Source organism: Lygodium microphyllum, chromosome 22, assembly GCF_053477565.2.
Source record: "Lygodium microphyllum isolate KBCC chromosome 22, Lygodium_microphyllum_v1.1.10, whole genome shotgun sequence".
NCBI lineage: Eukaryota > Viridiplantae > Streptophyta > Polypodiopsida > Schizaeales > Lygodiaceae > Lygodium > Lygodium microphyllum.
In genome coordinates this window covers 118568512-118585843 of record NC_141156.1, presented here as the reverse complement: position 1 = coordinate 118585843, position 17332 = coordinate 118568512, and the positions used below count along the sequence as shown (strand labels likewise).

At 40.9% G+C, this 17332-nt stretch overlaps 1 protein-coding gene and 1 long non-coding RNA gene across 2 annotated transcripts; both read right to left on the bottom strand.

The window, feature by feature from the left end:
* Positions 1-2286: 2286 nt before the first annotated feature.
* Positions 2287-6756, bottom strand: LOC148017552 (uncharacterized). Its single transcript, XM_087662761.1, has 4 exons — positions 6748-6756; positions 2848-3300; positions 2467-2556; positions 2287-2346 (listed from the first exon to the last, which is right to left on the bottom strand). Exons 1-4 carry the CDS (start codon positions 6754-6756, stop codon positions 2287-2289), a joined length of 612 nt encoding a protein of 203 aa, XP_087518887.1.
* Positions 6757-7007: 251 nt separating this feature from the next.
* Positions 7008-7867, bottom strand: LOC148017551 (uncharacterized). Its single transcript, XR_015687909.1, has 3 exons — positions 7638-7867; positions 7370-7436; positions 7008-7245 (listed from the first exon to the last, which is right to left on the bottom strand). It is a non-coding gene; the product is annotated as an uncharacterized LOC148017551 (long non-coding RNA).
* Positions 7868-17332: the final 9465 nt, after the last annotated feature.

Genomic DNA, 17332 nt, shown 5'->3' with positions numbered 1-17332 from the left:
GCTTGCTTACTGAATCTATCAATGATTGTCCAAATTGCATCGTTGCTTGCTTGTGTGCGGGTGAGGAAGCTCCATGATAAAGTCCATTGCTATACTTTCCCAAGGCTCATTGGGAATAGGTAATGGCTTTAGTAGACCAAGTGGTTTATGCCTGTCATACTTTACTTTTTAGAATATATTGCACTCATGGGCATATCTTTCAATGTCAGCTCTAAGAGTGGGAAAAAAGAAATATCTTTCCAATGCTTGAGTAGTGGGTAGAATATCCCTATGTCCAGCATATGGAGATGCATGTGCTTCATCCATTACCTTGTGTCTCAATGGTTATAATGCTACAAAAATTGCTTGATGATGATACAAATAACCATATCGAATCGAGTAAGGTGTAATCGACTGACCTGAGTTAGATCCCATATGGTTGTGAAGTCAGAATCAGTTGCATACATTTTGGGTAAATCCATGAACTTGTTATAGTAAACAATTGTGATTGCATTCACTCAAGGTCGTCATGATAGAGCATCTACTACCACATTCTTAGTTCCAAATGTATGAAGAATTTGAAAACGAAACATAGATAAGAAATTTTCCTAGTGCATTTGTTTCTCTGAGAGCTTCTTTTGAGTAAGGAAGTATCTTAGACTTTGGTGATCTATTTTAATAACAAAATTTGCACCAAGTAAATAGTGTTTCCATACTTGAAGAGCATGTACCACTGCCATAAGCTTTTTCTCATATACTGGAGCATGTAGCTCATGATCCTTGAGGCATCAGCTCTCAAATGATACTGCATGATGCTCTTGGTTAAGCACAGCTCCAATGAAATCCCGAGAAGCATTGTAATGAACTTCAAAAGGTTTTTGAAGATCAGGATCTATGAAAATTGGTTCTTGAGTCACAAGAAACTTAATTCTTTCAAAGGCTTGCAGTTGCCTTTGATCCCCAATGAAAAGGCATTTGCTTCTTAGTAAGGTCATGTAGAGGAGATGCAACATATGCAAAACCTCGTATGAACCTCCTGTGGTATGAACATAGACCCAAGAAACTTCTAACTTCATGTACAGAAGTAGGTGTAGGCCATTCAACAATGGGTCAAATCTTCTTAGGATCCATTCTCACCAAATTGTGAGAAACAATATGGCCCAAGTAATGAATTTTCGAAATGAATAATTCACTCTTCTTAGCATTGACCTGTAGTCTATGCTTGCAAAGCTCTTGAAAAACAATAGATAGATATTTTCTATGCTCTTCTTCAAACTGTGAAAATATTAGAATATCATCAAAGAAGACACCTGTGAACTTTGAGTGAGGTCTGAAAATTCTCTCCATCATTTGATTGAATGTGGCAGGTGCATTAGTCAAACCAAATGGCATGACTAAAAACTCATATAGTCCAAATGTTGTACAAAAAGTTGTCTTATGAACAATTTCAGGTGCTATCCGTATCTAGTGATAGCCGCTCTTGAGATTAATGCGACTAAAGACACTAGCCCCTTGCAACTTATCCAAGATATCATCTATCCTTGGGATAAGAAAATAGTTCTTGATTGTGATGTTGTTCAAAGATCTGTAGTCTATGCACATATGGAAAGAACCATCTTTCTTTTGAACAAGTAAGACTGGAGAGCAGTATGGAGAAGAGCTAGGTTGAACTAACCCTTTTTCCAATAGTTCATTTACTTGTTTTAGGATCTCCTCTTGCTGACTTGCACTTACTCGGTAAGTCCGTTGGTTAGGTTGTGAACTGCCTGGGATAAGATCAATTGTGTGATCTTTTGGGCGCCTAGGAGGTAACTCTCCTAGAAGTGAATCACTAAAACAATCTTCATATTGTTTAACAAAATCATGTCTGGCTTGATCAATTAAAGAGAGGTGTTCTTTTAAAGTCTGAGAAGCATTAGTTGGTATTGTGTGTTCATTAGAGGCATTAAGTACCCTTGAGTCATTAGCTTATTTTGACTCTCTCATAAAAATCATGTATGCAGAAATAGATTTTTTCATTTCTTTAGAAATACTAACATGACTAACCATTGGCATAAGCCAATCTCCAACATCAGTAATGCATACTATGTTCTGACCCTTGAATTGAAATGCAAGGGTCTTCTTAACAAAATCGGGAAGAGGTCTAATATTGTAATGTCAAGGCATACCTAAGATAACATCACAATTACCCATGGGTGCAAGTGGAAAATATTCTTGGTCACAGTAATCCCCAATTCTAAGATGGATAGGAGTAGAATTGGTTGTAAATCCTTCAAATTCCAAACCTGATCCAATTGGTGTTCCCAATCAATCTAGTGGAATTTTGTCTTTCAACAATATCTGTTGATACAAAATTATCTGTGGACCCTAGATCAAAGAGTATCAAAACTCGTTGATTGTTGAGTGTCCCCCAACCCTTTAAGGTTGTCTTTTCTTCTCATTTGAATGAGTGTTAGCTTGCACATCTAGAATAGAATTTGAGGATACTGGAGGAGGATCTTTAACCACATTTTCTTCGTTCCTTTTGTGAGGACAATCAAGCTTCATATGCCCTAACTCACCACAAAGAAAGCACCTTCCTTCCTCTTTGTACTTTTATATCTTAGAGGGTGAGAGATACTTTTGCTTCTTCTTGCTAGCCTCTAGCTTTGAATATTTGTCGTGGGTAAAGATAGGTCTTCTTTGATTAGTCCTATCTCTTGGTTGATCATATAGCTACTCTTGTCTAGCTCTATAAGAACTCATCTCCAACTTTCGAGATGTACTAGGTGTATGTAAACTTTCAGCTATGATGGCAGACTCCATCATGCGAGATAAGGTTTCATGTGGATACACCTTCATGGTTCTATGTAAATGAGGGAGTAGGCCAACTTCAAACTTCCTTTTTTTCTCTTCATCATTGATCTCCATGAAAGGAGTAACCTTGAGAAGAGTAGACCAAAACTTGTCCACATAACTAGTGACCTTCTCATGCTCTTTCTGGCCTAGCCAATCCCACTCCTTCTTGACATCATTCTCAAAATCAAGAGGCAAGAACTGAACATAAAACTTCTTCTTGAACTTTTTCCAAGTCATAGCTTTCCTTCCCTCCAAAATGAGAGTCAACCACCAATTGCTAAGGATGCCTTTCAAGTGCATGCCTACATGCCTTAGCTTAGACTTTTCTGAGAAATTACCATCAGAAAAAGTAACTTCAAATTGCCTAACAAATGCTAACGCCTTAAAAGGATCTTTCTTATCAGAGTAAGAGTCAAACTTTATGTCCTTATCCCCATACTTGAAAGTCTTATCCTTCTTAAGCTTGCTCTTCTTATGGTCCCTCTTTGTCCGTTTGCAGATTGTAGAGACTTACAACCAAGAGGGTAGGAACCAGAAGTTGATGAGGAGGAGGAGGAACTTGAGTAATCAAGGGAGTAGCTGATTGCTGAGGGAGATAACTTCCTCCTTATCCACCTCACTCGAGGTGAGGTCTTTTTACTCTTCTTTACCAGAGAGTCCTTCTTTCTTCCATGAAGCTTCTCAAAATTGGATGCTTTGCACCTTCACCATCAATTGGTGCAATGGTGTTTCTTCCAGTATCACCATCTTTTGGAGGTTTTGGTCCTTTATAAGTAGCTTCTTCCCTTGCCCTTAAGCTACCAATCAATTGACCTACTTCGGAAATTTCCAACAAGCTACGATACTCTATCAATTGAGCCTGTAATTGCTCACTTGTATGCACTTCATCAGTTGCCATCTTTATCTTCTTCTTGCAAGGATCGCCTTTACTTTGAGAAAAGCAAAGAGACTTGCTCTGATACCAATGTTATAAGATTCGAGATACACGCTCGACTTTCTTATATACTTAAAATATATATGGTGAATATTATACTCCAGAATAGATGAGAGAAAAGAAAGATATATATATAGAGAGAGAGATAGAGAAATTGACAACACATTAGGGACTGGAAGATGGGCCAGTCCCCCCACCTTGTGGAGTTATATTATTGACAAGGAGCAAGCTCCTCTGTTACACAGAAACCAGTTCTTACTTGTAGATCTTGGAAACAAGATCATGGTTCCTTGCACGGTATACAACCACCTAACACTTGCACAACTTGGAAGTTGGCACCTTTTGATCCTTCTTGAGTCTCCTTCCCTCCTACACAATATGTGTAGGGCTCTCCTCTTAGTGCTTGATTTCAACAAAGCTTCCACAGCACTTGCATCTTCTCTTCTCCTCTTAGAACTTGATTTCAGTAGAGCTTCCATAGCACTTGACTTCAGTAGAGCTTCCACAGTACTTGCACCTTCTCTTCTCCTCTTGGATGCATGCAAAGTCATACTTCCTTCACCTCCCTCACACCCAAGGAGAGCCTCTTCTTTTATTGGCTTTCAAGAGCTTCTTTTATTGGAGAGAGACTTGAGTTGATCTTCATGCAAGATGTGGCTACTCTGGGACCTACTTTGCAGTACCAATTTCGAGATATCTCTCTGTGTGTTGCTCGGATGAAAAAATGTCCAACACAAAAGTTGTAGATCTCGTTGTTTCCGATAACCCTCGCAACTCGTTTTTAAAGATCCTCTTTCTATCACGAGATATTTTAAAAATGAATTCACCATATCTTTTTTTAAAAGAACAGCTTCTTAAACTGTACTCTTAACTTGTGGTCCATGCAACCACCTTAAAGAGAGTTCATTAAATTGCCTTAGGCCTCAACCTTAAAATTGACTTCCACACAAAAGCTTGTGTCATTTTAGACCTTAGAAAAAGAAAATCACTTCTCTCCTCACTTCCAGAGGATCACGTCTCTTGTCTTTCTTAGTGAGAGAATTACCCCTCTCGTCTTTCTTAATGAAAGAAAACACCTTAAACCTTGACTTGCAAGGGAGAGGATGATCCCAAATGAATGCAATGCTCATTACAAACAAGTGCACAAATAAATGCATATACACAATGCTAATGCACTTCCTCTTCTTAGAACTTAATCCATCTTCATTGATGTGTAACTCCTTGGTTCTTGTGTATACTCTTACACTTGGCAAGCAGACACTTATTTTCCCCTTCATAACTTGTACTGCATGTACTAGATATCCCCGTCACAGTGCTCTGATCACCCCATTAAGTGATGCACTAGGAATATTGGTCTCTAAATGGTCTCATGGCCATGCTAGATCATCATCAACACTTAAAGAAATGTGAGTCATTAATTTATTGACATAAATTTTATTTAATAGCGAATGTGTAATAAGTAATCAATTTAGTGGCAATAGTTCCTTTGAACACTGCATAATACCATGAAAAGATTGGGGGGGAAGCGAGAGAGAGAGGGAGATTGAGATTTTGCAAGACACAAAATACACAAATAGAAGACACATAAGGTAGGAAGTTGTAACCCTATTCTTTCTTCTTCTTCACTATATGAGTCTACTAAGAATAAGAGAGTGTACAACATACATAATATACAAGTCATCCATAGTGTGAACACACTAAGTAGAAAGATGACTCATGTGGACTAGCTAATATCCAATTATAGAGTATCACTAGAGTGATATGCCAATGGAGGTACCAACCATGTCAGTGATATGAATGCAAAAATTGCTACCCAAGTACGTGAGTCTCAACTTGTGTTGAGCTTGATATCTCACATTACTTAATACTTGCAAATCTAAATTCTTGTCTAAATTTAGCTTTCAACTGTTTATTTGATAGCCATCTTTTTTTGTTGAAGTCCCACAAGTCTCACCATGTTTGGGCTCCTTTCCTGTTTAAAATGAGGCCTCATCTGCAAACAAGGGTACCGTTATGCTACACCATATGGAGTCCCGGGCAGCCTAGGACTGATCTTGGATTCTGCTTGGAATTTGTAACCATTTCTTGTACCTTTGCCAAGCCTCCCATATGCTTTTGACAAGAGGGGAGGCACATATAGAAGAGAATTTTGTTTTGGAAAATATAACACTATGGATAGGCAGTTTTGTGTCAAGCCTTGGATAGTTAATGACTGTGAATTTACTTAGGTTATACAAGAAAATGATTGCCCAGGTTTCATCTTGTTGCTACCAACACTTGATAACCCATTCCCCTCCTAGTTTTTTAGCCATCCTATGAAGGTCCATTATCCCAACCCCCTCTATTTATTGGATAGATTGCAAGTCTCCCATGCTACCTTGGATATTTTAAACTATGCGGGGATGTCCGCCCACAAAAATCGTCAACATAGAGCTTCAAGTTGTTTTAGGTTTCTCTACGGAGGTCTCCAACATGCTAGAAAATAGATTCTGCCAGGGAGGATCATTAGTTAAGTATTACGACTCTCGAGGATATATATTAAGTTTTATTTCATTCGATTTGTTGATTAAGGCTTTATAAGACCTGAAGGTAAAGCCATATTGAGGACTCCATTTTTCCCATAGCCTTCCCGGGTTCCCCTTGAGTCCCCTGGGTGGAATAGAGGATTCTTTGGGTGAATCAAGTACAAATTCTTCCCAAGTATGAACCAACACATGCACACCTTATCCCATCCGTCTTCCTCTCCTCCAATATTCTAGGCCATGTTATGTTGGGGGGTTGCATCCCTTGTCCCAAAGGATTCGAGAGGAGGTAATGATAGAATTCACACGATGTTGTTATAGATTTTCATCGAGTACACAAGACCTAACGATATCGTTATAGATTTTCATTAAATACACAACATATAACGATATCATTAAATACACAACACCTCATGATGTTATATATTTTCCTTAAAAGTATTTCTAGATGTTCGTTAAGTACACAACACTTACCGAGGTCATTGTAGATGTCCCTTTTCCTTACAAGTATTTCTAGATGTAGAATCTACACAATTTCTTTAAGTATTTCTAAAAATATAATCTAAATAACAGTTCTTAAGCCTGTCTACACGCACGCGCACACACATTACGTAACTCTTTCTATAAAAATACACTCTCTCTTCTCTTCTTAAGTCATTCTATACACACACACACACACACACACGCACACACACACACTCTCTCTCTCTCTCTCACAGCCGAGCAAATAGAGCGAAGTTGCTGTCGTGATGTTCGTATTGATATGTATATACCGTAAGGGAGACGGACTCCTTCATTGATTACAACAGGTGGAGATTTAGGAGGCGCAAATTTTTACCCAAAAAATATATACAAATCAAGAATGGCAATTTTGCAAGGAATCTGCAATTTTAGTGAAATCATCCAATGACGACAGTAGGATCGCAGCAGCAACACTCCTCCACCAGGCAGCAACAGCACAGTGCCGCCAGGCTGCAAATTAGAACATATCAATCGACCGATCGATCAAGTCAAATCGAATTCCTATTTCGATTTAACACAATCTTCAAAACAGGGATTAAGATTTAGTAAATCAGAAAAGATAAGAAGCCCATACCATCCACGCAAGAAGCCTCCGCCAGAGCGCCTGGGCAGTCGTTGCTGGTAGTACGCCGGAGGATATCCTGCAGTAGATAAGATTTGCAAAGCAAGAAAGAAACAAAACACGGTAATTAGAGGACGATTCAGGAATTAAAAATACTAAATACGCATGGAAGGAGAAGCGAGATCAATTAGATGCTAGGGAATAATATGGTCGCAAGCATTATAAGGAGACAGGAGATCATAAGAAACACACTGCAGGAAGCCAGACATTCATAATATACCTTGTGACGGGTAACCGTAGGTATAGCCATAGCCATAAGAGTGGTGATGTTTTCCATGGCGGTGATGGCCTGCGTGCCCCATCTTACTCTCCCAATCTAGAGTCACCGATTCGTTGCAGAAACTGGCGCGCAGAACAAATTACGGCCGCTAATAGTAAGCTAACAGTACAATACACAGACAGGCAGACAAGACGAACACGATGATGGAAAGAGAAGGAAAAGAAGAGGATTTTAATCAACTGCGACTGAAGACGGAGTGATGAGTTGGATGTATATATACGCATCGAACTGCTCTCGGGCCGCGCTTTCTCTGCGTGTACGCGTGTCTCAATTAGAGTGGAGGATTCTCTCTTTCCACTTCGTCAGCAATACAATCTCGCGGCTTCATAGTGGGTTCACGGATTTGATTTTCACAAAACAAGCTTCCACGTACCTCCCCTAGTAATACAATGTCGCGGCTTCCTAGTGGGTTCACGGATTTTGATTTTCCCAAAACATGCTTCCACGTACCTCCCCTACCGAGTTTTTCCTCAATTGTATGGGGAAAACATACCTTCTTTTTGTATGAATGCTCAGGTCCATTAAAGAAAGTAAACTATGAATCATTTTTTTAAAAAATGCTTGCGTCTGTTGAAGGAAGTAAACTATGAATATTAATTTTAGGAAAATATTGGTCAAATCCATCTCTAAATACTAGTAGCTTTCCCCAACTAGATACTAAGTTTAATGGCATTTTTATTTTAGAATTCGGATGTCATCCACTCATGTGGAGGTTCATTTCATGATTCATCTCAAACGATCACACATCATAGAGCGGTCAATTGAGGATGATCAATTGATCACTGAGAACTCCTCTCAAAGGATCACACATCATAGAGCTGGCCAATTAAGGGGAATCAAACCACTGATCTGGGAACTCGTGTACTTGCCCCTTCCAATTGAGGAAACGGCTCTTGTCAATTGTCCCTAAAGAGTTAGCACAAACCTTAGCTACTTTAAAGCCAACAAGAATATCCTCTTATATCTATCAAAAGTTTCATGTATATACCTAAAAACAAGTCTCAAGGGGGAGGGGGGTTCACTCACAAATATATATATGTATCACGTTGTCGAAGGAGTTTCGATACACATAGTGAAAATTGACACTTTGACTGGACATAGCAATAATAGAGCTGTTGTCTATTTCACCAAGTAATGATGGTCCCTATTTGAAGATTGACTTTGTCTTATGGACTTGGGAAGCACTTGACAAGTCATGCTAGTGAGTGGCATAACTTAAGCCTTGATTAGTCACTCAAGTGACGCACTAGATAATTAAGTAGTAGACAAGGAGTCGTGGAGTATGGCCAGGATCTTCAAGGCAATTTTTGGCCTCTTTTGATAAGCGCCATGGTGCTGTCCCAGTTGTGGAGAAAAAGGGATGCAGGAGAGCTCATGGGGGCCCTAGAACTCAAGTGGCAAGTGACGAGGAAGCTCTCCACCATTGGAGTAGGGAAAAATGACTTTTTATTCATGCAAAGGGGCTCTCTTGGAGAGGGTGTGTTGCTGTATTCTCAGTTTTAGAATAAGGTTTTCAAAGCTGAATACTCAGATTTGTTCTCTTCTTCTCTCTCTGCACTATCCATAGCTTCTTATGCTTGCATCTTGGACTTTACCAATAGAAGATTCATCTTTGCTCATGGAAGGAGAGTGCTATGTGTCATGAGTACCATTAGTGGACTAATTTGGGACTATTTTGACAGCCAACAATAGAGCATACAAGGTTGAAGACAAACTCTTGATTATCCTCTTCTCTCTTTGAACTAACTGCAACAAGTGGGATACACACCGACTAGGGTTTAGACACCCCGTCACACTGACCGAGGTATTTAAGGCGTAAGAGCCCCAGATTAGGGCAACCAGTTATTATCAAGATCACACTCTTCACCTTCATCTCCAGCTTCCATGGCTTCCTTCTCCTTTCTCTCTTATTTCCTCTCTTTCTCTCTCCTCTTCTAGTCTTCTTCCTTCTTCTTCTTGTTCTCTTTCTCTCTCCTCAGCTCTCCTTCTCTCTCCCCTCATCTTCTTTCATTACAAGTGGTATCAGAGCTTTAGGCTTTGGTCCTTTTCCTCTTTCCCTTTTCAAATCCCAAAAACCCTAGTTACTCAGCTTACAAGTACATGTACAGCAAGAAGGACTGCGGTTAACTTCAGCTTTTTGGAGCAAGCAGGAGCTATGGCCGGAGATTCAGACATATCTACAGGTAAAACGGTTAAAATAGCAGGTCGTCACTTCTTTTCATGCAAATTTTAAGGGTTCCAGGTCAAGTTTAGAGTCCCAGGAGTTGGAGGAGGGCAAAACCTCAGTTACTTTTTGCCTTAGCCCTCTTTCTCTCTCTTCTCCTGCAAGCTGCCATGGCTGCTAGCCCCAAAAAACCCCAAGAAATCTGACCCAAAGGTGATCCCCGACATCAACTAGCCCCGGGACCTCTTCCTGACCTCCCAAGCTCCTGATCAAGAGGAATGCCATATGTTTGTGCATACCCCTTGACTACTAATCTTGCCTTGTATCTGTTCACAGAGCCATCTACATTGTGCTTCACCTTATAAACCCACTTACAACCAATTGCATTCTTATCTTTAGGCAAAGGTACCAATTCCCATGTAGCATTTGCTTCCAAGGCATCCATTTCTTCATCCATGGCTTTCTCCCATTTTTCTTTTCCCATGGCTTGCTCAAAAGAAGTGGGTTCTGGTTCCTGTATCACTTTGACCATATAGGCATAGTGAATGGCTGTAAATCCATCATATTTCAGCCTATCCACAAGATACCTAGCTCTAGTAGACCTGCGCTAGTAGGTTCACTCCGAGGTGCTCTCAAAACATCCCTCGTCTTCCTTACTCCAGGTGTAACAATAGAAGGAATACCCAACTCATCATCAATGCTTTGTTCTGAGCCACTGGATTCACCATCCACATAAGAGTGACCTGCATTCACATCAAACATGGGCTGATCTACCTTCTCTTTTCCTTTTCGTGATACCTGCATATCACTATTTGCATTGCTTTGAGAAGATTCTCCTGATCTCAATCTGCCTGTCCACGGCGAAGAATGTGAACCATTGCTAGAGGACGCTCCAGGTCCACTAATATCTTGTGACTGCTGCTGTGAATTTTACGCAGCATTACCATTTTGTGCATCTACATTATCAATCACATTTACTGGTTTATACCAGCTACTCATCTCATCAAAAACAACATCTCTGCTCACTGTAAACTTACGAGTAGAAGGGTTATAGCATATATACCCTTTTTGCTGCAGAGAGTAACCAATAAAGATGCACTTCTCAGCTTTTGGATCCAACTTGGATCTCAACTCATCTGGCACATGAACATAGACAATGCAACCAAAAATCTTCAAATGAGAAATATCTGGTTTCCTACCAGTATACCTCTCCTCTGGAGTCATCCCATGTATTGCTGCAGTGGGAGTCCTGCTCATTATGTAGACTGCTGTAGCAACTGCTTCAGCCCAGTAAAAATCTGGCAAGTCTTTTTCATTGAGCATGGCACGAGATACCTCTCCAATATGCCTGTTTTTCCTTTCTGCAATTCCATTTTGTTGTGGGGTATGACTGCATGAATATTGCTGCTTTATGCCATGCTCCTGTACGAACCTTGCAAACTCATTTGAGAGGTACTCTCCCCCTCCATCTGACCTTAGGCATTTTATTCGCAGGTCTGTTTCTTTTTCAACCATAGCTTTAAGAGTTTTGAAATGCCCAAAAACTTCACTTTTCTTTTTCATAAAATATACCCAAACTTTTCTGCTATATTCATCAATAAAAGTGACAAAATAATGACAGCCTCCAAGAGATGCAGCTTTAGTAGTCCACACATCAGAGTGGATTAATTCCAATGGCTTTTTACTCTCTTGAACATGTCTAGGAAATGGTTTCCTTGCCTGTTTTCCAAACTGACAGGCTTCACATACCTTATGCATTTCTGCAACCTTGAATTTTGGCAATCCTGCAACAATATTTTGGGCCTACATTGATTCAAGTCGCTATATATTAACATGACCAATGCGTTTATGCCAGATATCAATATCTGCAACTACACCAGTCCCATGTGCAAACATTGCTGCACTCAATTCAGGCATGTCTGCATCCAATGTAAACATTCTGCCCTTCTTCTTTCCTTTTTCTACCAAGCAATCTTTGTTTTTCATATCCTCAACAAAGCATCCATGGGAATTAAATCTGACCTACAAGCCCTGCTCAACCATTTGACCAACAGAAACCAGGTTCTTGGTGATATTCGGGACATGAAATACATCCGACAAGTATTTCTTTTTCCCATCCTACATAGACAAAGTAATTTTTCCAATCTGCACAATAGGATGTGCAGTATCATCACCAGTCTCCACAAATCCTGGTTTTTCCATTTTCCTTGCATCTTGCATCCATTCTGCATGACCTGTCATGTGGTTTGATGCACCTGAGTCAACATACCACACATCGTTACTTTCTTCTGCACTTGTCACAGAATTGGTCATATGTTGCACCATAAACAAATGCTCATTTCTGTCATCACCCTATCTACTAGAAGATGCATAATTCCCTTGTTGCACTTTTCTATTCATGATGTCATTCTGCTTTTTATAGCAGTCTTTAGCCATATGACCCATTTTACCACAGTAGTAGCATTCAACATTGCTATTTGCATTTTGCCCTCTTTGCCATCCACCACGACCTCTTTGGCTCCCTCTGCCTCTAGAGTTACCACGTCCTCCTCCATAGGACTGGTTTTCTTGAGTTTGTTGCATATTCTAATTTCTACCATGGCCTCCAGATCGGCCTCCTCTACCTCTGCCTCTACCTCTTCTAGCATTTGAGTAGAAGACTGCTTCTTTTGAAGTTCCTCCTGAAGAAGATGCACCACCATTTCTCTGCTCCTCAAAAATTAGAAGAGCAATCAACTCCTCAAAATCAGGAAATCTTTCACGGACGGAAATGGATGTTCGGAACTGTGCATAATCCTTTCCTAGACCATTCAAGGTCACAGAAACTAAATCATCATCTTCCACTAGTGACCCAATGGAAGCAAGTGCATCTGCAATCTTCTTCATTCATGTGGTAGTCATTGATGCTCATACTTTCTCTTTGCACATTGTGCAACTCTTGCTTGAGCTGCATTTTCCTGGCTTGCGTATTTGTGCTATACATTTTTGACAAAGTAACCCATGCCTCCTTTGGCGTACTTGCATCCTGAATACGCACAATCATAGAGTCTAAAATACTGATAGACAGCCAGTACATAACTTTTCTAGCTTTCTCATGCCATGCTTTAAATGCCTGCATTTGCTGTTGATTGGGAACATCAGGAAGAACTGGTTCTTCTTCATTTCCTACAACGAATTCCCAATATTCTTTTCCCATAAGGAAATTCGTCATTCTAAACTTCCATGCTTGGAAGTTGTTCTTGTCAAGATTTTCAGTGACAATCTGTGAAAGAGAATCAGACGCCATTACAAAACATTGCAAAAAATTATGTCACTGCAAAGAACACAGCTTCAGCCTCACAACAGCAAATCTGCAAAACTGACGAAAGTGGTATTTGACCACACAGTCACTTCCTAGTGACGATTTGCATCAACAGGCAACAAGGATGATTCTGTAACTCCCAATGTCTCTGCGCACATGCATACGATGCAATTTCTACAGTAACTTTTCACTAACCTGTAGAACAGTGATCGCATAGCATAAAACAGGACCTTTTCTTAAGTGCGTGCAGAAAACTTCTGCCTCCAAAACAGGCCCCAAAATAGCCTCAAATCAAAAAAACAGAGCAACCAAGGGCTAAAGCCCTATCTCGCAGCATATACTGCCCTCTTGCTACACCGCAAAGAGCGTCTCAATCTGAGACAATGCACTCTTGCACTTTCTGGCTATGCTACCTGCAGAGACTTGCTCCCAAAACAGAAAAATGAAAGCAACACTGATCCTCTTACCAGAACACCGCGAACTTGGTTTGCTTTCTTGAGCTCCTTACCACGAACAAGGCTCTGATACCATGTCAAGATTGTGGGAGAGAAGGAAGGAGTCTCACTTGTAGCTTTCTTGCTTGCATAATGGGGGAATACACACAAAGGTGGAGGCTGAAAACAGCTTTCCTCTTCTTAGTTGTGTAAGCCAAAAGAACTCAAGTACATAGAAATAAAAGAACCCTATATATGGGTCTCAAACCAAACTCAACTAACTAAGGTGGCATACTAACTGAGCCACGAACTAGAGTAGATAAGGATAGCTGTCATCTAGCTATTATTCATGGGCGGTGTACCAACCGCATCTGCAACTAACAAGTCGGTGACATAAATGCACAACGGTCACCCTGGCATATCACGAGTGAAGCTCGATATCTCAACATGGACATCATGGCTATAATGGACAACATAGGCTAAATGCATGACAAGGGATGTATGGACAACAGGGTATGTATGGCCACCACGGGATGCATGGACAACAAGGATTTCATGGAAAACAAGGGATGTATGGACAACAGGGTATGTATGACCAATCAATTCATGAAGTTGACCATGTATGTGGAAAGCATCAGTGGCGATGCTAAATTGCACAAGTACATCTATGGATTGGAACCGAGTCTATCGGTTGATGTCATGGCCCAAAAACCCACTACACTGTTTGATGCAATCAAACTAGCTGAGAGATATGCAAGAACGTACCGTAAGAATGAGTATTTTCAGCAAGGTGTTGGACCTCCCCGCATTCCTTCACGATCAACCCCATACGGAGGTGGTTTTCGAGGCTCTTCTATGCCTAATAACAGCCCCAAAGTACCCACTTACCCTGCCTTCCAAGCTGAAAGAAAAATGGGCACTTTTGGGACAGCATCGGGCTCTATGGCTGAAAATTGGTATGCTGAAAAACAACAATCCACTGCATTACCTTCCCATGGATCCAGTGTCAACAGCTCATCTCCCCAGATGTTGTCAAGGAAAAGAAAGAAAATGGCCTATGCTTTAAATGTGGAGATAAGTACACTGCTAATCATGCCCCCAAATGCCCCTACAAGTCAGCTAAGGTCAAAGTTCATAGCATGTATATCATGGAAGATTGGCACAATGAGGAGGATGACCTGGCCATTGACCAGACTGAGCCCACAGAGGATGTTGATCATGAGCAGTTCTATGACCTGGAGGATGGGTTTCCCTTTGACCCGAGCAGTGCGCCCTCATAGATACTCGATTTAACATCCCACCCACCTCCCACTTTCCTTTGCTCGATCGCCTTGGATGCTTGGATAGGTTCGCGTAGCCCCAGTACCCTTCACATTCAAGGAAGTATCAATGGAAAGCATGTTTTTATCCTTGTGGATAGCGGAAGCACGCACAGTTTTGTCAATAAATCAGCCATTGATCGGTCAAAATGTATTCCTATGGCATTACACCACCCCTTGAAGGTCGAAATAGCAAATGGAGAAGAAGAAATCAGCACACATGTATGTCCCGCAGTTCCCTTATGCTTGGCTAAAAATTATGTGGCACTGGTTGATCTGATTGCCCTAGATATGGGACCCCATTGATGTTGTCTTGGGCTATGATTGGCTAAAACAATTGGGAAAAATTGCTATGGATTTCTCTTAGCTTTACATGGAGTTTATGATGCATGGAGAGCCTATCCACCTAGAGGGAGTTCGAGACCATGCTGATTTTCAGCTCATTACAGCAAAGCAACTCAAATGGGAGTTTAAGAAATGCTCACAGATCTTTGTTTTGCAATTAAATAAGGACAATTTTGATCAGCACTTCACAGTATCATATGACTCTGCCTTGCAGGCCTTACTTGAGGTATACAATGACTTATTTCAGATGCCTACATCCCTCCCTCCCAAGAGACAAGTGGACTACCCACTTGACCTAGAGCCCCATTCCAAGCCAGTGAGTGAACAAACCCCCCTATAGACTCTCCAAGTGTGAGCGTGAAGAGGTTGCCAAGCAAATCAAAGAGTTGTTGGAGATGGGTTTCATCGAATCGAGTTCTTCCCCCTATGCATCTCCTGTCCTCTTAGTCAAAAAGAAAGATGCCTCCTTCTGCATGTGTATTGACTACAGAGATTTAAACAAAATTACAGTGAAGAACCGCTACCCCATCCCACGGATTGATGATTTGCTGGATGAGTTGAAAGGGGCATGCTTTTTCACTAAGATTGACTTGCGCTCTGGCTACCATCAGATTCGTATGCGGCAGAGATGAGGTCGAAATGGCCTTCAGGACTGATCATGGACTTTACTATTTTCTTGTGATGCCTTTTGGGTTGTCTAACGCCCCTGCCACCTTTCAAAGCCTCATGAACAAAATCCTACAGTCCTTTTTGTTCAAGTTTGTGCTTGTTTTCTTTGATGATATCCTCATTTATAGCAAGTCATCTATGGAGCACTTGACACATGTTCGGAGGGTGTTTGACATACTGAGAGAGCATTGACTCTTTGCTAAGGAGAGAAAATGTATATTCATGTAGACATCTATAGAGTACTTGGGACACATTGTGAGTAAAAATGGTATATAGGCTGACCCCAAAAAGGTGCAATGTGTTAAGGATTGGCCCACTCCTTCCACCACCACCTCCTTGCGTGGTACAGACGCTTCATTTAAGCACTATGCCACCATTGTAGCACCTTTGACTGATCGCTTGAAAAAAGAGTCATTCTTTTGGGATGCCACTGCAGATCATAGCTTCAAACAGTTAAATGACGTACTTACTTCAGCCCCCATCCTTGTTTGCCCTGACTTCTCTAAGCTCTTTACCATTCATTGTGATGCCAGTGGCCGGGGTATCGGTGCAGTATTGTTGCAAGAGCATGGTGTGATTGTATTTGAAAGCCGAAAGCTTGATGAGAAGGAGATGCAAATGAATGTATACGACCAAGAGATGGTGGCCATTTTCCATGCCATCAAGAAATGGCACCACTATTTGTATGGTAGCCGCTTCCAAGTGAAAAGCGATCACCGAGTCCTCCAATACTTCTTGACTCAGCTTCTTGACTCAGTCTACTTTGACTCCTAAGCAAAGGCGATGGGTGGCAACCTTACAGAACTATGACTTTGACATTTCACACATGCGGGGCAAGGATAATATTGTGGTTGATTCTCTCTCTCGAATGTGGACATGCAAAGTGTCATCTATCTCAGAATTGCACAGTGATTGGGTTGAAGAGCTCCAGGAGGCTTACTTGTTGGATGACCATTTCAGCTACATATTTCAAAAATTACAGCATGGGGATATGGCTGAAAACTCCCAATATCAGCTCAAGCATGGCCTTATTTGGTCCCATGGCAAGATTGTCATCCCACACACTTCCCCCTTCACGTAGAAGATCATGGAAGAAATGCATTCTTGCCCCATTGCCAGTCACTTGGGTGTTTTCAAAACATATGAAAGGATTGCGAAGAGCTTTCATTGGAAAGGCTTATGGAGCTCGAGGGGTTTGAATAAAACACAACCCTTTTCTATTCAATCTATAAGTAACCCCTTTATATGGCACCCTTCTGTATATTAAAAATGTATAATAATGGTGTTTAAAAAACCCCTTATTTTGAACTCACGTTATATATACATATATTCATGAGTGACCCCCCCGAGTTATGGAGGGACGTCAAGGACTTTGTGACCAAATGTGTTCCATGCCAACAGAA